At 36.9% G+C, this 23,605-nt stretch overlaps 1 protein-coding gene across 2 annotated transcripts; it reads left to right on the plus strand.

Moving 5' to 3' along the window:
* The first annotated feature begins 698 nt into the window (after positions 1-698).
* On the plus strand, positions 699-22,942 carry LOC128896295 (pyruvate carboxylase, mitochondrial). Of its 2 annotated transcripts, XM_054159570.1 has the most exons (14): positions 699-839; positions 8,699-9,302; positions 11,813-12,132; positions 12,297-12,447; positions 13,687-13,898; positions 14,471-14,673; positions 14,899-15,160; positions 15,802-16,120; positions 17,748-17,798; positions 18,260-18,727; positions 18,862-19,251; positions 19,412-19,847; positions 20,024-20,420; positions 20,528-22,942. In XM_054159570.1, exons 2-14 carry the CDS (start codon positions 9,170-9,172, stop codon positions 20,774-20,776), a joined length of 3,591 nt encoding a protein of 1,196 aa, XP_054015545.1. In that variant the 5' UTR covers positions 699-839; positions 8,699-9,169; the 3' UTR covers positions 20,777-22,942. The 2 variants fall into 2 exon arrangements, with proteins under 2 accessions (XP_054015545.1, XP_054015546.1); XM_054159571.1 differs by lacking the exon at positions 17,748-17,798.
* The last annotated feature ends 663 nt before the right edge of the window (positions 22,943-23,605 follow it).

The raw sequence follows: 23,605 nt of genomic DNA on the forward strand, positions 1-23,605 counted from the left end.
CACTTTGCTTCAGATGTTAAGTCTACTCTGTACCGGAGATAGGCAACATTTGTCTTCTACTTGTTTTCGAGATTTTTATTTAGATACAAATTTTACGACGTGTTTTCGATAAGTACGTTTAACTCTTATAAATATCCCTCAGGGGCTGTAGTTATGTTTGATTGTGGCTACAGTACGGGCTTAGCGATCCCGAGGTACCCGAGCTACAGGGGGATCAGTGGGGGCCATAAACAGACATGTAAAGGAATTAATGCAAAACAATGTAAATGTGATATAGAAAAAAAAACACATGCGTGCAAGATTGGTGAATTGTAACAGCGAATCTGGACCAATAGGTACAGCAACCAATGTCAAACAGATTGTGAATGTAAAGTATAAATGATAACCATTTATCGTTAACATAAAAATGATATAAAATTCCGTCGATAGGTCTCCGGTAACAGCTAATGGCTGCAGAGAGCTGGTCGCCATGTTTTGGAACGAAAAAATCTTTAGGTTCAGCCGCTCCGTGAGCGCTCACAAAACAGCTTAGTGAGCGGTGGATTTCTGGATGCAACCATGATAAGCCTGACTGTAATCGAGTGTTCTGATAAGATTTTCTGTTGAACGTCAGCTAGATGACGCCACTCTCGATCGCCTGATAGAACACACATTTTGTGATTCGGTCGGACGTTAGGTTGGTATAATACCAATCGCGTCTGTCTCTATTTTCGTAGAGGTCGGACGCGTGTGTTCCTGAGAACAAGTCCGCGGTGCTGCAACGCTCCAAGTCGCTCAGTACGGCTTAGACTTCAGCCGGACGGGGTCGGGTCTATCTTGTCTTCGGCGTGTGCGATAACGTAAGTAGACGAATTACTGACTGAAACTCTTCGAATTTTCGTGTCATTTTGTCGTGTCACGTCGTGCATGCAGTGACGTCTTATTTAATTGTGACAAATACCATTCCGCGTGTTAATTTTTCGCCGCGACATTTAATTACCGACAATTAATTACCGACAATACACGGCGACTGTGCAAAGTGACAGACGAAATTGGCCCAGAAAATCGAACCTGTTCGTTTGTGGCGGTGTTATGAAATACAAGCGGAATTTTTAGTAATATCGTGTAGGCTCACTTAATTGTGCACCACCGGCAAAATTAATCTGCGAGTTACCAAATTAAGTACGCAGATAGTTCGCGTAAGCATTTTTGAAACAATATGGGTTTCGACCCTCTGGTTTATGACTCGTTGGGTATACAAAATTATAACTTAAAACAGCGTTTCGCAATCTGAGGTTCTTTCAGAAGAAAGATATAAAAAAAGAAAAGAAATTAGTCTACAAAAAAATATATATATATTATTACGTAGTTTTTAGTAATTTGAAGGCAGATACAAGTCTACTAATTATTTAGCATATTTATGCGTTCTCAAGTTTATTTCCATAGTTATCGAGCTTAAGTTAGATAGTTCCAAAAAAATTTAAATTGAATTAACATTTTTTAAACGTAATTATATTTTTGAAAAGAAAATAATTTCGAAACAACGTTGAAACGCAGGAATTGAATTGTATTCTGTGGGGAGGGGGTTGTTGTTGAAAATGTCCTGTCTGAAAGGGTCATTGAAGGGAGAAGAATGATACAAAATTTATATTCGAATAGCTACAAAAAATATATTAATTCTTGTACACCTCAGTTGTGGCATTCAGTACCTCTTGTAAAAATAAGAATTAAAATAAAACTGCACGTGATTCCTTCGGATTAGTGTTGTTCGTTGTAATTATTTGTATGCGTATGGCAAGCACGTGAACTATTGGCGCCACAGGGAGACGCCGAGAAGAAAATTATACAAGCATTTCTGAAAAATAATAAAAAAGTTTGCTCTGCGACGCGTAATTTATAAAAGCGTCAAAACAAAGGGGTTTATGGCGTTTTAATTTTAAAAATTGTGGTGATCATAAACGTACAAGACACTAATAAAAATGTGGGTGCTTCTTACAGAATAGATCATTTTTGAAAAGAGGAATTGAAAAGTCTTATCATTTTGCAATCTAAAGCTTCGTAATCTAAATGTAAGCAATGAATATTTGTTGGCGTGACTCCAGGCACGCGCCATTTAAATCTCAATCAGCTGATCCTGTGGATGCGCGCGCACACGCGTTCTCACGCGAGGACACGTGTCCATGTGTTCACATACGTAAGTCTTTCAAATGCTTAGATCTCGATAACAATAATTTTACGTTGCTTTAGTTAGTACATACGTTCGAATAAGAATTTATAGTTTATACGTACCAAAATTCACTTCTCTTTTTTAAAAAATAATTACATTGTCACTTTATTTATGAAAGTATTTAGATATAACCATTCTAAAAGTACGATTTTCCGAGATGTACAGCCGCTAATTTATCGCTATTTGACCTTGATTGACCTTAATTGACGTTGATTGACCTTGAACGACCTTGAGTAATAGGTCGTTGAACTCGTCCTTCGAATAGAACACGCCCTCTAAGATATACAGCTTCTACAACAACATTTGGACACTGTCTCATGGTCTACACTAATTAATACATTGCTGATGTTTATGCAAATTCATGTTTCTTCAGATATACATAATGAAATGAATTGATATTTTATATATTTTTGAATGTTTACAAATTCTCATACATTTCTCCACATTTTCATTTGCCATAAATGTTCAAACTTGTGTTCGTCCTACGGAGGATACGTGTATCTTTGGCCTTGAAGGGACGAGTTAGGGTACTTCTCAGTTAGAAGTATCGATTAGGTTAACGCCCCTTTTTCAGGGGGATGCAGAAATTGTAGACCACGGCTACAACGATCTTCAATACCGTTTTCGTCCACTTCGTTTTCGACATCTCGCGAGCTCGAAAAACTGATGAATCAGCTGTTTTTTAATCTCAACGACGCTTTTAATATGAACGATCGATATCTCTCTCTCTCTCTCCCTTTCATCGAATCGCGTTTAATGGAGTTACGACATCCTTAGAGAATATAAGAATGATAATGCGACTTGTGACGTCACACACGTTTCAACGATTTCAGCTATACGTGCATTCATAGTAAAACAGTGTTTCTCAATTTTGTTAGACTCGTGGTGCTTAGTATTAAGGTTTAAAAGTTAAAACTCTAGAAATTCTGAGAAACGCAAAATAATTTCCTATTTTACTTTCTATTTTGTATTATATATTTTGAACTAGTTAATCCTAATCGTACTTGTACATATATATGGCCGACGGTTGATCGTACTACATACTTGTACTGTGTTGTATCGTAGCAACGTTCGCCTAACGAGGGCAGAGAACTACGAAAGAGGTGACACAAGTTGGGATGACAAAGGTAGTCGCGTGTGAAGGACGGTTTATGATACACGTTGTTGCAAACAAAAATATGATTGTAGTAAAATTGAAGGTTGGGCTCCGTACAGACAGTGAAAAGTGAACGTGTTGTATTGAACTTCAGCAATGGCAATAGCTGGGGACTATATTGCGAAACATAACTGTAACATTATGTTTACTTTTGTTGCATTAGAATAAAAAAATAATTTGAAATTAAATTTCATAAGGCACACTATCGAGAAAATTCTTGAAGACGACAATGCGAGAACCAAGTAGCAATTTACACGCAGCCCTAAACGCAACTGTTTCTGACGACTGCTCTCGGATCGATACTTGTTTCGCAGTTTCCAGTAGCCAATTTACACCGTGACGCAATGATGTATCGCGTGTACTTTAATTGAAATTCAATCAGGACTGTTCAGCAATTTCGATTTTATGAAGACGTACAATGGTCGTAGTAGGGGTTGATTAATTAACGAGTCCCTCTGCATGGGGTAAAAATCATCGAATCGATTCTAAGCTGAATCTAAAATAACGTATTAAATTTACTACTCTTTATTTTGAATTGTAGCCGAATGGTAATCTACGATGAAGAGATAGACACGTTGCAATTGTGCAATGTTTTCATTGATTATCGCTATCGGTTATAAATAGAAGAAATCTGAATCAACAAATATTCTACGTACTGAAATGTTCTGCTTAAACAAGTCAGAATCTTTATATGTAAAGAAAGACGGTAACTATCTGATTAAAAATCGGTTCAAGTACGTTAACACAACATGGTCCACCATGCCGAATCGTTTGCAACGTTGTGCCATTTACTTTTCTGACAATTAAGGCCGAAAGAGGTCAGTGTTTGCAGCGAAGTTCAAAGGTTTGTAGTTCGGGAGATTATCCAGCAGACGTTCAGCAACTGCGTAATCGATATACATATAGACATGCAATGAGTTTTTCACTTCGTGTGGTTTCTAGGTTGGACGCGATTGCTCGCAAACTTTTTCCATAATCCTCGACAAACTGAACGGGCAAAACACTGAAGACTGGTTGTCTGCAATAAGTTTACTTTGAATATTATCTTTCAAGCAAATCTATGCAATTTACAGGACAATATTTCTTTTGATTCAGGTTTAATAAAATTAATTTTTTTTCCTTAAATTATAAGAATACTAGGTACCATCAGAATACAATATAAAAATCTCGAGTATTGAATAATTACACTTGCATTATATAGGAATCCATTCTATGGAAATTACGCAGATATTTTGTTGCTGCGTCCGTGACGTAATCGAAGCAGAGTTGAATCGATAATTTCACGAATCCGTACAGGGAATGAAAATATTTTTTCAAGCAGGTGAACTGAAACGCGACCTCCGCCGTTAGCATTTTATCACTATATTTTACACGGTTCCGACAATCTAGCCACGCTAGATTGAAAGATCCACGGGGTACTTTCGATTATTCTTTCATATACGTTATGAAATAATAATCGAACTCTGATTTCGTCATTGCGTATGCATCGAATAGAACGGTGGCGAAATTTGGATCTGGGCCCAGGGGTTGAAGTAGATGCTGCTCACTGTGTCACGTTTAATCAAACAGTTCTATGACACGCGATCAAGGCTGGCTAACGACACGTTTCAATGGCACAATTTGTACAATAATACAATTTATATCTTACAGTATGGTCTAAGATGTAGCTAAATTACCCAACCTCGTTCGGGATATGAATTATTCCTTCACTGCAACGATTCTTATTTGGCCAAGTATTTTTCAATGTTCTTTGTTTCGTTCATTGTGAATAATGATTTAATCGTAAAAGTACCGTCGATATCTTTTACTGACGGCTATAAACAAATATTGAAAATTGAGTCACAATTGTCAGATTAATCGGTAACCATGATTGGTCAGTTTGCAGAGTACCAAACGATTCACGAAAAAAAGGTTTTGTTTGCAAAAGGTCTGATTTATTTCTCGAGTTGTTATATAATATTGCTTGTTGTTTACTTTGTTTGGAATTTGAAATATTCAGCGACTTCTTACGCAATAATTCGAACTCGAGGTACACAAAGTCACTATATTTGCCTTTAGATAAATGATGCGAACGATTTCTTTGCAATTTTCTTGGCAAAATATAAAATGCAATCTCACAGAGCAACTCTGTGCACATGTGTATTTTGGCAGAAACATCAGACTCTATTTCAGAAATGGCAAATCTGTTTCATCGAGGTGTAGGTGGTGTAGTACCGAATTCCTTTACGTCGAAGTGAGGTTTTCATATTCTAGGACACCCTATACACGTGTTACACACGAAATAATTTTTTTTTTTTGTTTTTAAATCGAACGCGCGCGCATCTTTCTACCTGAGTCAAACATTCGCTGTCAATTTGCTCTCTTTTGCAATACGTTCTTTCGAGACCTGTTCGCTTAGGAGAGGAATTGGCAACCTTTCTGGCGACAAGAGTAAAAATTCCATTCTACAAAAAATGTTTCAAACGAACAACTAAACTTTAGGGACCACCTAATACATTAAATAAATGCAGAGCGTATGTAAAATATAAAACTGTAATATATGCAACTAGTTATGCACAAAATATATATGTACGTACATATATGTATAATAATAGAACAGATACGTAAAGCGTATTCGTGAAAATGCGAGTTTAAAGAAGAAATACGTTTGCACGCATAAGGGAATTTAAACATGTTTTGAGAGAAACGCAAGAGTTTCGTTCTATATAAAATATAAACCTGGACAATTTTCTCCAATTATCTCTGAGAAAATTGTCCAGCGTGATGTACTCCAAGCTGTTGACGCTACAGAAGCTATATATGTATTTGGTGAATATCGTACGTTTCAATAACATCGAGTGTACTTATCAGTTCGCTGGATCCCAAGATGCGCGCAATCTAAGTAGCTCACAACGTACTGTTGATCTGTGTACGCCGCGCGTACACGTATTGCGTAAATCTTTCTGTCTGGTGTCGTCCAATCAGTATCACGTGGAAAATCTTAATGGGCTGCAGTGCAAAGCTGTTAAAGACTTTAATGAAATTATAAACCCAAGATCGAGATAGCGATCTTGATTTCGGCGTCAATTGGGAGGCAGTTTTTCATTCAGGAAACGTGGACAAGGTCATCGAAGAGGATTACGCAATAATCTTTGAGAGAACTGCTAAGGTTCGAATGTCAGATACGTCTTAATGGGCTTCGGTTAATCGATTCGCGTCCTAAGCTTGCGTGAACGTTCACTAGTCTTACTTACGTGACCAAAACCTTGCTTGCACTCCACCGTAATTCAATTCAAATTTTACCTGTGATAGTGCGCATGAATTATTTGTCATAAATAACGGTGAAATCGAAAGAAAAATATGTCGTATTTTCTAAATACTTTATTACTGATATTTTACACATTTTTTTCCATTCGTACATGCCCTCGTACATTCTCTCGTACTTGCGCTTGCCATAAATGCATAAACATCCGCGGTCTAATGACGAATAGTCATACTATCGCGAAATTCCGTGAGCAACCATGACAAATATATTCGAGGAGACTTTAACCGCGTTTTATTTATTTGTAAGAGGCGCGTATCGAATAAGAATATTAACTGCAGAGACGATTCGCGGATTCAAAGTACGCTACCGAAGGTCGTGAGACGAGTGCTTTCGTATTCAGATCTGTTCCGTCATTGTATTTAACTTGCAAATCAATCGAACGCCATAACTCCAAAATATTTTCGTACATAGGCGACGTTATCGGGTTACGAGTATCATTTGCCGATCTATATCGCTGCGGACTATTCAAATTCTTCGTGACTCAAAACTGTTCTACGTTTACAAAGCGACTTACGATTGATCTAATCACGCTTTCGTCTGGTGCTGCTTTGCAAATATTTCCTTTTTCTACCAGAGCGTGTTTTGAGTGCACATACTTTTCGTTATCTCTACGATGTAATTGTCTATTTTCAGATTTTGTCTTATTTTGTATTCATTAATTTTATTTCAATTTTTTCAATTTTTTTCTATTATATCAATTACTTCGAATTTCTTCTTCAGAACATTTGAAAATAAACAAAAAAGAATTTTGAGACTCGATCTGACGACCAAAAGCACGAATGTAACGCGAAGATAATAGTAATCTAAACACTGCTACCTCTGGATTTAAAGATGATATAACAATATTTTGTAATTATTTGACCTCGGTTTAAATATACATTTTATCTGCGAAAGTTAAACACTCAAGCACAACAAATTTGATTATATCAAACATCGATTGTTGCATAATCGAATACAGTATACTAAATGCTTTGATCGCTAATTTCAGACGTCTTGAGTATTATATACCATAACTGAAACATGGAACTGTTAGATTGACGTTCTTTCAATCATTTTAACTAAAAATAAATTTTATTTCTAACGAATAGGGCCCAGAATGATTTTTTGCTGTAAGAATATTAGTTACAGTATTTTGCACTGACTTCGACAAACAGTACCAGCTGTGCATACGTTCAACCTAGTCATTGTTATCCCCAGTGGCCGATAACACGAAAATTCGTTTAACGAAACTGTTATTTTGTCTTTCTATTATTCGAGATAACGAACGTGCTACTGTACCAGCGATACCCGTTCCAACACTCACGATATGTTGTTTGAATGTACGATTTGTCGTCACGTTCATCAACCTCATCCGATGAACAAAGTCCACTCACGTTTGTCAACAATGTTTTTATTCCTTTTCTTCTAAACTTCCCTCGGTCGAGTTAATCCGAATCGTTCGACAAAACCGGTTAAAAAATCGCTCACAAATACGCAAACTATGATAATGAGCAATGAAACTTGGTTATCGTTTATCCGTAGTTATCGCCAGTACGACGAATTTGTCCTCGACTGAAAGCAAAGAAATCAGTTTAATAGCGATCCCTATAATATTGAATCGATTATGATTCAGCTGCTATTATTTTACGAAAAGATATTTTCGAAGTGCGGGTCTCCGATTTTTTTGAAACTTTGCATACGTGTAGAACATTGAAAAATATTTCACACGTATCTTTTTATTTTGGACCGTTTTCATATTTAGGGGGGGGGGGGAGGTGAGCGACCCCTAAAAATTTCTAGTCCATTATAAAAATTTTGATTCTATCGTTAATACAATTAATGTTATAACGTTGTGTTGTATAAAACTTTATGTAAACTTTATTTCCTTCGTAATTTTGCCGTATGGACAATGTTCGTGTTGACAATCACCCTTTTCAAAGGGTACAAAAAACACTTTGTTCCGATTGAATCGTGTACAACGCTACACTCTGCGTATTTCTGTGCACAGAAGTGACAAGATTTGTTAAGCAATTGGAAATTTGGTTTGTTACAGGAACCCGAGAATCGCACCGCGCCGAACTAACGATAAGAAACGAATTGCAGCCCTATCGAAACCATTGGAAATCGGTGAACCTCGCGCGGCAACAGGAACAAGTTCTATTCAGCAGTGTTCATCGATTAACGAAAAGTTGTTTTTTTTTACCGCGAAGTGATAATAAGGTGCTCGCCAAGAGGAAAGAGAGATATTTTTGGAACGAGTCGCAGAATAATTTAGTGACACGCGAAGAATAAAAATATTTCACGCGAGTATTCCGAGGCGTATTAAATATATGTAACGCGAGTGTCTTGAAAGAAGATCGAGTATTAAAAATACACGCGGAACACGGTTTTTCTCGAACGGACACGGGAAATATATTTCAAGTAACCCGTTGCAAGTTTACGTTCGGAGAAAAAGTTCGTACCCGTGCAGTGCCGTCGACACGTTTCGGTAAAGGTGATAACCGTAACTAACATTGCCAGAAAAATGTATTCCTCGCGAGCCAGAGTTGCGCTGGTCAAGCACAGAAACGTGCTGCAAGTGTACAAAGTTGCGTCGAGATTCTTTGGCAACGATGTCGAATTCAAGCCGATCAGGAGCGTCCTCGTCGCCAATCGAGGTGAGTTTTCACCGGTTTTTCTTAATAAATTTACCAGTAGCGTTTGGACATATAGTCACATTTAACAATTCTTTTCATTCTCGTGACATTGCTATTATACGATATTTATTTTATAATAAATATATACGTTTTATTTTCGTAAACTAAGCATTCTAATTGTAAGAATAAACTGTAAATATAAAAAAGTTTCGTTTCAGCATCCCCCTTAAGCTGATATATATTTTTTTTTAATTAATTTAACGAATATAAACATTTCTCCGAGCCCATTTGTCAAGAGTCAAAAGGTTAAAAGACAAAATTTGGTTCGATTATACAGAATATAATTATTCGCGACCTCTGGCAGCCCTCGCGAACGGAAAAGGCGTAAATCACAAGAAGCAGACTTGATTTGTCGAACTAAGACGAATGATAACGCTCATTTAGTTGTGTCTGGCTTCGATAACGATATCCATTAATTTTCAATCAATGGAATAACATATCATCCCAGTATCGTCTTTTAGCGTCAGTTTATACTTGGTGCAGCTTGCATGATAAAATCGATCCAAGTTTATTTTTCCCGTTAACACGTTGATCGTCGCGTCACCCACACGTGGACGACAGTGCTTTTTACTAAGGAACTAAATAGCATAATTCTGTAAAATTACAGAAAATTTCAAGAAAATTTGATCTGGTTAGGATTCATGAATTTCGATAATGTTTTAAAAGTGAATGCAACAATCGTTCGATTATGTATTCGATCTCCAAAGATGACTTCTTTAGTATTTAGTACAGAACACGTTCACGATCATAAATCTTACAGGTTCTACCTTCAAAAGCACTGTGTAACATTTTATGGAACAAGGCCGCAAGATTAATCAAACTGTGGTTTTTCTACTTTAGGATGTAGCACTCAAGCGACCACTCTACTTAATTACATCGTATTCCTTAACATGAGTAACACGACTCGGGTGCATTCTTGTCTGGTGTATTTAATTGCAATGATATCTGTTACATCTCCAACGTACTTTCTGATTCCATGATTGAACATTACAGCCACGAATAGACAAACCTTAACGTGTATACAAAATTATGTGTAATAATTTTGCATGAATCTCAACGTCGTAGTATAAAAATTTCATTGAACATTAGTTTTCAAAGTGAAGTAAATAATAAAAATCGATATTGTATTGCCCTCGAGGAAAATGTTTCATGTTCTCTGTTACAATTATAGTAGTATCGGTTCCATAAATAGAATCTAATCGCATTTATTTTATGTATGGAGATGTATTTTAATAGCATGAATTCCCTCTTCGGTTCGCATGAGTCATTTCAGATAGACCTGTTTGACTACCTGTTGCTCAACATGAAAATAGTATTACGTTTGGAGGATTAATTCGAAAGCAATTTAATTTATAGGTAAACAAATTAATCACGCAGGAAATGACCAGTCGAATTCCTCGAAGAGATAATCGTTAACATCACAGAATCGACTACTGGATTGCGGATAAGCAAATATTTGTCTCGATAGAACACTATCAATACCGAATGATGATAATCATCTTGCAGTTCCAAATAACCTACAATTATTTATACATGGAAACTTACTGACAAAAGTATTCACCCACGCGTTTAGATTACCAAGAGAGGTTCATTCATTGTAATAAAATAGAAATACATTATTTATCTCAATTTTAATTTTACATAGGCAGACGGTTAATACAAGTATCATAAAAATCCATTAAAATTAATTACAACGGTGCTTGCCATGACTAGCTGCATTTTTAATTTGGTCTTTCAACTCACGAGCATCAATTCTAATTTTACACGGGGTTATTCGTGACACTTATAAAAGATTCTAATAAATTCATGTGGAGGTTGTTTTCGAAATAAAAAAAAAATGTCACATGAACACGGATCTTATTCCGTGTACTTATATAACTGCAGCAGACCAAAGTTCTGTCATAATAATTATAATCTCTATGTGTATGGCGGCCTTCAAAGAATCAAGCTGGTGTACGTACATTGAAGTAACATTGCACTAAACACGACAACTTTAGCATATTTCAAACAACGAGCGATGTTGTTCCGTCGGATGACACGAAAGTTGGAATACGTTGACTTTGTGTCCAAGTGACGTGAAAATTACCAAGCAAAATTCGATTATCTTATTGTCATTGAGCGGAAAAATATTTACAAGTAGAGCGTCGATCTCCGGACACTTACGCGATTGATAATAAACAGATAATATCACGATGTTATAAGTAAATACCGATTGGAAAGATACAATTTTTCGATACGTAGATTATACTTGCGCGTAATCGAATATGTATATCAGTAATTACAAAATAATAGAGATAGGTATTGTTAGAAAATGATTAGACTGTATAATATTATGTATATTGTGAATCATTGAAAATGAAAAATATTAGATTTAACTACATGTCCAAACCCCTATCGGTCGATAAAGCGTAAGGGTGGAAGAATTCGTAGACAATTTCCTTAACAGAGACAATTTTATGTGTTTGTTTCAGGTGAAATCGCTATTCGCGTGTTTCGAGCATGTAACGAACTTGGAATTCGCTCTGTGGCGATCTACTCGGAACAAGACAAGATGCAGATGCACAGGCAAAAGGCAGACGAGGGTTACGTGGTGGGCAAGGGACTTCCACCTGTTCAGGCTTATTTAAATATTCCAGAAATCATAAGAGTCGCAAAAGAAAACGACGTCGACGCTATTCACCCAGGTTACGGTTTCCTCTCTGAGCGATCAGATTTTGCACAAGCGGTAATCGACGCTGGGATCAGATTCATCGGTCCCAGTCCGAATGTCGTACAGCAAATGGGAGACAAGGTATATAACAATCTCTACACCTAAATAGTATGCTTCAGAATTTTATTTTTCAATAAGAAATACATAAATTATGTAGTATATAGGAGAAACAAAATCCCAAAGCCGAATTTTAGTAAACCTTTTACATTGATCGACAATCGTTGTCTTTTGTAACAAATCATTAGGTAGCTGCACGTCAAGCTGCGATAGGTGCTGGAGTGCCAATTGTTCCGGGAACAGATGGACCAGTGACCTCGTCCGACGAAGCTGTGGAGTTCTGCATGAAACATGGACTTCCAGTCATTTTCAAAGCCGCCTACGGGGGCGGAGGAAGAGGTAGCGTGTTTTAACGTTAATTGCCTGTATAACGAACAATTATTGTTTAAGGTAACGCAGTTTGTGCGTGTTTTCTGATACAAGTATTCGTTTCTTGCCTTGAATTATGAAATTATTCAGAATTAAAGAATAATAGCTGGCATACTTAATTTATATGGGACCAAGAGCGCGAAGAGATTAAAAATCTTCGTAAATCTAGCATTAGAAATTGAAAATGAATGAATCGGAAATTGAGAATAAACCATATCGCCAAATGTGTATTGCATGTGTTGGTGTTATGATCGACATAATTTATGATTAAACATAGCAAAAGAAACGAATATCCTACATTTTTGTTTATGATTGTTTTCAAAGATATTGTACCCGAAGTATATTAATGAAAAGTCGTCCTAAATATTTAAAGCAATTATTCGCATTTATTATGTCGTGATTTTCTGAAGTTTGTCGAAGGCTACCTGCAGTTGCTTCACCTGATGTGCATTTTCTACCTCGAATTAAAAAGTAGGTTAATGCGCTAGACGCATAATGTCGCATGTACACGGTTCTGTATTTTTAGCTTCTTTTTGTTTCCGGTTTGTTTTACACCGATGCACATTCACAAAGGAAGGTTCTAGTTGTCAGAAATATTCCGTAATAGATTGCCATTCGGCTTAACCAGTCCACTTAAAAAATTAGGAAAATATATTTAATGATCGCATCAACAAGCCATCCAAGATGGCTAACTTTTCGTTAAATAAATTTCTTTGTGTGTACATACTATGTACTAAATATTACAATGTATTAAAGTGTTTATTATAATATACATTAATATTTCACGAACATGTAATACGAAATGTACTGTGCAGACTATGTATTATAAAGTATTCGTTTCCCGTTTTCATTCGTTTAAAAATTTCCTACGAGTTTTCACAAAATAATAAAGAATAATTTCATTACAATACTCTACATACACATTTAAATCTCGACAATAACTACATCATTCATTAGGAATTCTAAACCTTGACACGGTGACGCAAATTGCGACCTGGATTTCTTGTTTAACATGTTTAACAATTATAATAACGATTTAACCCAGTAAAGATGAATTTTCTTTGAAATTGTAGTAAATACATTCGTAAGGAAAAGTTTAGTTAATGGAAATCCTTAAATGTGCCACGCAAGATAAAATGAACTTTAATGGTATTCTCTACAGTTATCGCGTAATACGTGGATTACTAACTAGTTGATATATTTTTTCAGGTATGAGAGTCGTGAGGCAGATGGAGGAAGTGCGAGAAATGTTTGAACGTGCCATGTCGGAAGCAGCAGCAGCTTTCGGAAACGGAGCCATGTTCATTGAGAAATTCATCGAGAGACCGAGGCACATCGAGGTCCAACTATTGGGCGACAAAGCTGGCAACGTGGTTCATCTTTATGAACGCGATTGTTCCGTACAACGTCGTCATCAAAAGGTCAGTACACGATGGGGGCTAAGTACCTTTTAATTAAAGTCGTTCACAAACTCCCTTATTTCTACCACTTTTGTTACATGAATACAATCTTCTTACATGATGTCTTAATCAAATCAAGCATTTTAATTTGATTCGAACCTAAGCGCACCCGAAATGCCAACGTGAACATTTTCTAATAGATAATTTACTCTTATTCGTAAAGTTTTCCAGGCGCCTCATTGAATTCTTTTTACTCCAAATAAATAGCTGCAATGAAATTATCCACGTATTCGAATTGAATAATTCTACATGAATCGATTCTCTTTTACTCGTACTTTTTCATACAGTTTCAACTGCCTCCACGTGTATATTTCTCACAGAACGAGGCCAACGTTGCGAATGCTCAGAACGCGCGCAGTTAGAAAATGCCTGAACGAAAACATCCACTCGTTAAATCATCATCGACGCGTTACGTAGAGAACAAAGTGGACCCCGCAAAAGTCATTTAGAACAACGACCTCGTTTCCGTCGCGGTAAATAGCCGACCGTGAAATGTATTCTAAGCGCACTGACGATTATAATGTAATTTTTAGGTCGTTGAGATCGCACCTGCGCCAAAGTTAGATCCAGCGACTAGGAATAAGATGACTGACTATGCTGTAAAATTGGCGAAGCACGTCGGTTATTCGAACGCTGGTACCGTCGAATTTCTGGCCGACGAATCCGGAAACTTCTACTTCATTGAGGTCAATGCTAGACTTCAAGTGGAGCACACAGTCACCGAAGAAATTACTGGGTAATTAAAGTTTTGTATCCGCAACCTTGTTGAGGATTTCTATCAGCAAATATCTAAGAAAAGAGATAAGAACTTTCATTTACGCGAAACGTATTCTAAAAATACGTAGAAATGTTGTTTAATTATTTCTTCTTCTGAAATTTATTAATAAAATAAATATAGGCAATTTCATTTCGAATTAAATAAAACAATTGAAACAATTAAAGAGAAACAAAATTGTTACAGAATCGACTTGGTGCAATCTCAAATTCGCATTGCCGAGGGTATGACCTTACCCGAACTGGGTATGACACAGGAGAAAATCGTTCCTCAAGGTTTCGCCATACAATGTCGTGTGACCACGGAAGATCCTGCGAAGAACTTCCAACCAGACACAGGAAGAATCGAAGTGTTCCGTTCTGGTGAAGGTATGGGCATTCGATTGGATAGCGCGTCTGCGTTTGCTGGAGCCATAATTTCACCTTACTACGATTCGCTTCTCGTCAAGGTAACGTAGAATGTAAACTTGCGTATAGAATCGAACTTGGCTGTAGCGAGAATCAAGAAACTTATTTTTATGTATAATCTAGGTTAAAGCTTAGTATCTCGAAGCACTGTTCATTTTTAATTTTATCATTTTTCGAAGCTCGGGGTGTTTAAAAATTGAAAAATGAATACAATATTTATTAAACACAATTATTCCAGAAACCAAAACTTTTCGTTCCTTTGGTGCCGTAATCGCCTTTACGCAAAGTAATGCATTTTTCAACGTTTCCAACTGTGAAGTTCTTGTGCTCTTGCCTCATAAATATTCATTCTCTTCCTCGATGATCGAAAGTCATCCTCAACTGGTTTCCTGTTTAACATAGGCACAGACATATAACACATATACATAATTCAACCATAAAAGTCCTATTACCCGAATGTTTAATCGAACACAAATGTTTCATTATGTCGGAGATATTAAGTTTGAATTGTTCCAATCGATAGCTATTGAAATAGATAGAAAAATACCTCACGATTATTCGATAAATACCTCACTATTCAAAATTCAATTTTCAGTTTCAGATCCACCTCTGTTAGATCACCCCGTAACTGGACCGGTAATTTGCTTGCGGTATTAATACAAAACGCGTCTTTTATTTTCAGGTAATCGCCCACGCAGCCGACCTACAGTCATCCTGCGCGAAGATGAACCGTGCCCTTCGCGAGTTTCGCGTCCGAGGTGTAAAAACAAACATCCCGTTCTTGCTGAACGTGTTGGAAAATCAGAAATTCCTCAACGGGAACGTCGACACTTACTTCATCGACGAGAATCCGCAGCTCTTCCAGTTCCAGCAGAGTCAGAATCGTGCCCAAAAATTGCTCAACTACTTGGGCACCGTCCTCGTGAATGGTCCAAGCACGCCGTTGGCAACTGGAGCAAAACCAGCAGAAATTAAACCCCACATTCCCCAAGTTGCTCGAGGTATGGTATCGAAGCTTCGATCAAGAACAATTTTTCTCGCGTTTATCCGCGACGTCGTAGTCGAGTTTCGAATATACTCTTTCTCTGGGCTCGTGACGAACGTGATTGGGTGCAATTGTGATATAAAAAGCACACGGAGGACTGCTTTTCATGTAACAGTTAGCGAATTGGGTTCGACTTCATTTATCGTGCGTATTGGGGTGTCTACACTACCGACGTCTGTGTGGCAATGTGTTTATTAAACTTATTGTATTCGTGGAACACTGACAAATCGACGTAGAAGGGCAAAATAATTTATTGATATAATTACAAATACAGTATAGTAGTGTCCATCGGGTTGAGACTTGATCGACATTGGGTAAACAAGGGAAAGAAATGATCCTTCGTAATGAAGATAACAGTTTTAAGTATACGATTTTTTTTAACCATTTTTATAACCATTAATATGTATTTTATTATACTTGGACTTACGTATAATTTATAAGATTTTTTATGAAATGTCAGTTTTCCATGGAACATGTAGTTTTAGAAGCACCGATCTAAATCATTTTAACTTTTTGTGGTCCCAGATACAAAGTATCATTAAATTGTTTGTGTCATTTAACTCAGATTTAACAGGAATCTCATACGAAATAACATTATTTCATGGAGAATCATCACCTTCGTGGCAGTATCATAAATTATTAATAATTTATTGCAATTTCGTATCTATTGAGAGCATTCGAGAAAAATAGATCTCGAAAGGTCAAGCGTCATATTTCAAACGATACGCTTAGAGTTTGTATAAATATTTGTTTAAACACAACTTTTACTTATCGTAAAACTCAATAATATCATCTAATAACAATCTTTAACTACATTGTTACATTCATAATTCAAACTGATACTTATTATCACATTATCAAATAATAATTAATTCAAAATTAATGGCGTTCATTCGTCAAGTTTTTCATGTCAATTTTTCTTGTAAATTTAATTTTGCAATTCCAATTTAAATATTCTATTGGTTCAAATTTTAATTCTTCCTAAATTGTTTGTCTAGAACGTAGAAAATAGATTTATGAATTATAACGGAGTAGTAAAAATTTATTTTACAGTAAAAAAGAAATGATATGTTTAGAATTTCAAGTATGTTGCCAGAACGAATCGCGGTAGACACCCTATTAACTTAATAAAATAATTTTTCATGCTTTTTCATTGGATTCGGTATCAATTACAATGGGTTTACATTATGTGACATCACTGCTGGTGTTTTCAAAATTTCACGACAACGAAATTCCATTAAACGAACACATATATTTCATATTTGTACACGTAACCACAAAATTCATTATTTTTTAACACGGCATGGTATTTTAGGTTTTTTAGATACTATAATTTTATGTTTTTATTCGGACATGGTTCGATGGAATATATTTGTAATGTAAAATTTTCCTCTTTGTGTTTATTAATTTGTAACATCCACTCGACTAGAGGGTTCTATAGTTCAAAGTGTTATTTCTCTATCACGTATATCCTGTTAAATAACTATCTCCGTCTTTTGTTTTTATAGATATAATGTACCACTGGTAATTATATCTTATTGTTTATCGCATGCTTTTATCTTTTCGTTTGGCAATTTTTTTAGACTTTGCTAAGCTTGCAGCTGCAGCAGAGAACGTTGATGCAGACTTGCCAGGTATGCCTACGTTATATTGTTTTATTCTTACATTATTTTAAGAGACTTAATTTTTACTTTGCTTTAAGAGACTTCATTTTTACTTTGATAATGCAAGTTACGACACAATTGAAGTTTGAGCAAAACGACTAAAATTTTACAAATTAACAACTGGCGCTTTCTAGAGTTTTAGTTGGTTTCAATTTCATTCTTTTTTAAGTAGATTAATGGTCAATTTATGAAAACGAAATAAATTTGTCTCGCGCATCAAAGTGGAATTTTCATTGTAATATTCGCGAGAGATTTTCAAATGGAGTTTATTTTGTGCATGTCTCGTAAAATGAAGGTAATGGATATTTTCTGTCGGGCTCTATTCTCTTTCAGAATCTCCGCGCCTACGCTCACTAATAACTGCATGTGGGGATCGTCCAGAATTTCTCGAAGCTTCAAATTTTCAAACAGAATTTCCACGAATTTTCTAGAGCTGAAGGAGCCACCGAAAGGTTTTCGCCACATATACAAGGAGCAAGGCCCGGAAGCGTTCGCGAAGGCAGTCAGACAACACAAAGGATTGCTTCTGATGGACACCACTTTCCGTGACGCCCATCAATCTCTCCTGGCCACTCGTGTGAGATCGTACGATCTGCTGACGATCTCGCCCTTCGTCGCTCAGAGCTTCAACAATCTCTATTCTTTGGAAAATTGGGGAGGTGCTACGTTCGACGTCGCCTTGAGGTTCCTCCACGAGTGCCCTTGGGAACGTTTGGAGGACATGAGGAAAGCCATACCGAACATTCCCTTCCAAATGCTCCTCAGGGGTGCCAATGCTGTCGGTTACACCAACTATCCGGACAATGTTGTCTTCAAGTTCTGCGAGCTGGCTGTGCAGACTGGGATGGACGTCTTCAGGGTGTTCGACTCGTTGAATTATCTACCAAATTTGATCGTTGGTAGGTGTTAACATTTTGAATTGCAATGGGGACTCTAGGAGTGCTATTTTTAAATCCTAGAGTCACTTTAGAAAGATCGAACGTATATGTATTGTATATATAATGGAAGTAAACGTAATCGTGGTATTGTTCAGGTATGGAGGCGGTAGGCAAAGCAGGCGGTATCATCGAGGCCGCAATTTCGTATACGGGAGACGTCAGTGATCCAACCAAGACTAAATACGACCTGAAGTATTACACGAATTTGGCGGACGAGTTGGTGAAGGCAGGAACTCACGTGTTGTCGATTAAAGATATGGCGGGTCTTCTGAAACCGAAAGCCGCCAGATTGCTGATCGACGCGATCAGGCAGAAGCATCCTGACGTGCCGCTGCACATTCACACTCACGACACCGCTGGAGCTGGAGTGGCGTCAATGTTGGCTTGCGCGGAGAGCGGAGCCGATGTTGTTGACGTTGCCGTTGACAGTATGTCTGGAATGACCAGTCAACCTTCCATGGGTGCCGTGGTCGCAGCTCTTATTGGTAAGATAATCTAATACAATTTTTGTCTCGGGATAAACATGTTGCAAGCACATGGTGCTTCGTTTTTGAATAATTAACCAAAACCACTGATAACATTCTCGTTAGCTCAATTTAATTTATATGCGCATCAAATTTCTAACAATATTTTCACGAATTACAGGAACACCGAACGATACCAAATTTGATCTCAGAGATGTTTCGGAGTACTCTGCATATTGGGAACAAACCAGAACTCTATATGCTCCGTTCGAGTGCACCACCACGATGAAATCCGGAAACGCAGACGTCTACTTGAACGAAATTCCTGGAGGGCAGTACACGAACTTACAGTTCCAGGCCTACTCTCTCGGTTTGGGTGAATTCTTCGAGGATGTCAAGAAAGCCTACAGAGAAGCCAACATGTTGCTCGGTGACATCATCAAAGTTACTCCAAGTTCGAAGGTTGTCGGCGATCTGGCTCAATTTATGGTCCAGAATAAGCTCAAGGCTGACGACGTCCTGAATAAGGCTGAGGAATTGTCTTTTCCTAAATCCGTTGTAGAGTTCCTGCAAGGTGCCATTGGTGAACCCTACGGAGGGTTCCCTGAGCCTCTCAGGTATCTCTATTTGATTTTATTTCATCAATCTTTAGCTCTTTTCGTATTCTATAATATATTCTATGCAATACGGAATGCTAATCAATAATTAAAAAAAGTTTTACTTGTTGATAATTCAAAGAGTATGCAACTCCTAAGTTAAGCATCTCTGATACCAATTTAATTTCACTTTGCAGATCGAAAGTACTGAAAGACATGCCCCGGATAAAGGGAAGGCCAGGTGCAAGCTTGGCACCATTAGACTTCGACGCATTGAAGTTGAAATTGCAAGAATCTCATCCAAACATCACGAACAGAGACGTCATGTCCGCGGCTCTCTACCCCGAAGTTACGAACGAGTACCTAACATTTAGAGAAGACTTTGGACCAGTGGACAAACTCGAGACCAGGTTCTTCTTGACGGGGCCAAAGGTTGGCGAGGAGTTCGACGTAACGATCGCGAAGGGTAAAACCTTGGCGTTCAAAGCGTTGGCCGTCGCTGAAGATCTCACGCCTCAGGGAGAACGAGAAGTGTTCTTCGAAATGAACGGACAACTCAGATCTGTGTTCATTAAGGATAAGGAAGCCGTCAAGGTAAAATTATAGTCGATATTTGTAAATAAAAAAGTCAAATTGATGTGTATTTATTCTCGACATGTATGTATTTGAAAACAACGTTCTTCTGTATTCTGTGAATTCAGGAGCTTCACGTGCATCCAAAAGCTGCCAAAGGTGACAAAAACCAAGTTGGAGCACCCATGCCTGGCACAGTCATTGACATCAGAGTGAAAGTAGGCGACACAGTTGAAAAGGGTGCACCATTGGTGGTCCTGTCGGCCATGAAAATGGAGATGGTGGTGCAGGCGTCGAAAGCAGGGAAGATCAAAACGCTGGATGTCTCTCAGGGAATGAGATTAGAAGGAGACGATCTAATTTTGACCCTCGAATAGATCTTTCAACTTCGCCAGACCGGAAGGTCTCCGACGCCATGCCGTTGTATACATTCTTGAAGCGAGAGTCCATTTTGTTTAATTGATAATAGCTGGACGCCATTGCTACTTGTATAAAAATAAGTCTTACTCGTCTTAGAATTCGTAGGAAGTGGAAAATGTATATATATATACATATTCTAGTTTTAACCAAGGAATCGAAATTTCGTCCTTTTTTTATATATATATTTAAGCAATTTTTTGTTTTCTTTCGCAGAAAACATTGTTATCGTTCCTACCCGCTTAGAATAGAATATCTTAATGTGATTCCTTATTTTTTTATGAATCAAATGGTGTCGAACTGGCTTTCGACGACAGCGAAACGTTTACGTTTTAGAATCGTTTACATGTCGCAATATTGGAAGATCGTTGTTTGACGACTTCTAAAATTCCAAAGGATAGAGAACAGAAAGGAGAAGTCGAGAATCGTTTTATGATAAACCGAAGACAGATTTACTATTCCCCGTTATAAATTTAAAGGATAAAAGGCTTGTTTAATTAAACAAAAATGTGGCTCTTGTCATAAACGAAGATGGTTACGCATAAGTATAGACATTAATTGCAAATGAACACAACGAACGTCCCATTAAAAACTTCATCGCGTTGTGTATCAGTTGGTGAAACAATTTTTTTGCGAGATCGTTGAGAACAACGTTTTGTAATATATTTTTTATTCCGTTCGATTTTAATCATTCGCCAAGAATCATTTTTTTTTCGCGCCGATCATTTACTTAGTATTTAATGTAACGTTGCGAGGGCAAACTGGTCTCTTTCTCGTGATTCGCGGAGAATGTGATCGTTGTACATTAATTTTTAACTAGAACTTAAACACGGCTATCCAGCCAGGCAGCCGGTAACTGTGTTCACATTCGACGATTGTTGCTGAATCGAAAATTTCATTGTTCGAGCAATTTTCGAACGATGCAAGCGCAAATTTTTATACCAAATAGATTCCAAACTGTTGAAATATACCGTGGTGAAAGTTGCAAAATTTTTGATGAATTGTACAAATTGCTGATTGTAACTTTTAATGTGCAATCAGTTTTTGAAACGCTCTGCCCGTTAGATCTAAGTCGAGAGAAGGTCGAGCAAGAGAAACCAATCGAAAGTCTCTAGACGTACAAAGTAGCTGAAAGGAATGTTCAATATTTTGGATAGTGGATCGATATGAAATCTAACGAACAACATTGGTGTATAGGAACTCGTGATTTGTGTTTGTTGTGCAATAGTTTCGTATGAAAGAATAGTGGCAGACTTATTTACAAAGAGGTCGTGAGTTTTAATTCAAATGAGTGTAACGATCCGTTGGTATCAGTGTTCAGAAAATGACAATGGATAGGACGTGGAGTAATTTATATAGTACACGATGTTTGATGTAATTGATTTACAACATACGAAACATTATTATTCTCTAACAACTTGACATGCTTTTCATGCTTCTTATCCAATTTTACACAAATTTCAATATTACGATTCGTATAACCGAGCATGATTTGTACATTCATTTCAAAAATCGTTTCGTTTTTTTTTTTTTTTAATTGTAGACGAGCACAATATAGGGAACAAAAGTAATGTAATAATTTATTTAAAAAACGATTTTGTACATATTAATTTTTAAACCACTGGAAATAAACAGGAATCTGACGACGATTAAAGCAGGATTGCAAAGAATTGAATATACATATAATCGTACTGATTTCGAGAGTGTGCCAAAAGCTGCGCAACGAATGTCCGAACGAGCTGAATTCACGATGTAGTTGTACATATAAATATATACAGCGTGTATAGGTATATAAGAAGTGATAATGTTTCTCCTTTGTTTGCATTTCAAAGGACTGTACAATTGACATAAAGAAATCTACGAGCGTTGAACGTTGCGATTATATTGCAATCTCCGCACCAATGTGCATCTAAACAATGTTCGCAAACTATTTATGTAGATATTAAAGTTTAACGAATGCAATTACATTTGTACGGAGTAAAAGGACCAAATGCAAAAGTGGTTTTAGACTAAGCGCGCCAGTTGTTTCCTTCCGTCCCTTTCTCTCCCCCTTTGGAAAGCAAACGACGGATCAAAATTGGAAGAATTTAATTGTTTGTTGAATACACGTGAAAGAATGACCACCATGTTTCGTTAACATATGTTTTAACCTCTGGAAAAATGTTTAGCAAATAAAAATAGAAGAATCAAAATATGATGCACATTAGGTGCGACAATAAAACTCAATTTTAAAAACACACCATCATCATTCTCTCCAATGAACATGCTGCACACTCTACTATGCTAATCAACCAGCATTTAAGTAATGAATGGGATGCATCATCACCTCAGAACAATGAGCAGCACCATTATTGTTAATAATTATACTTTACTATTCGTTAAATTTATTATAAGAGCATATAGGCAAGCTAATGGACACGAATTCAGTATCGCCATCTAGCGGCGGCGACCGAACTAATTTTTCACATGTATTCACATTTTTTTACCTCTCTCTGCATATTCATATAATTTTACATCCTAATTATTATAATTCAACATTTAATTGTTGATTTTTACACTAATAATTGACTGATATTAAGTTTTTTAAATAAATAAATATACCGAAAAATGTGGCGCCATCCTCGGCGAACCGCCCAAGTTTCTCGTGAAATAGTTTCCACTCAGCGCCGCCAGATGGCCCCTCCAAGAGGAAAATATTCAAAACATAAATTCTCTACTTTTCTTTGCATAGAGATTTAATTTTACATCGTAATTATCATAATTGAACTTCTGATTGTTGATTTGTACAC

The sequence above is a fragment of the Hylaeus anthracinus genome, unplaced genomic scaffold (assembly GCF_026225885.1).
Source record: "Hylaeus anthracinus isolate JK02 unplaced genomic scaffold, UHH_iyHylAnth1.0_haploid 0, whole genome shotgun sequence".
Classification (NCBI taxonomy): Eukaryota; Metazoa; Arthropoda; class Insecta; order Hymenoptera; family Colletidae; genus Hylaeus; species Hylaeus anthracinus.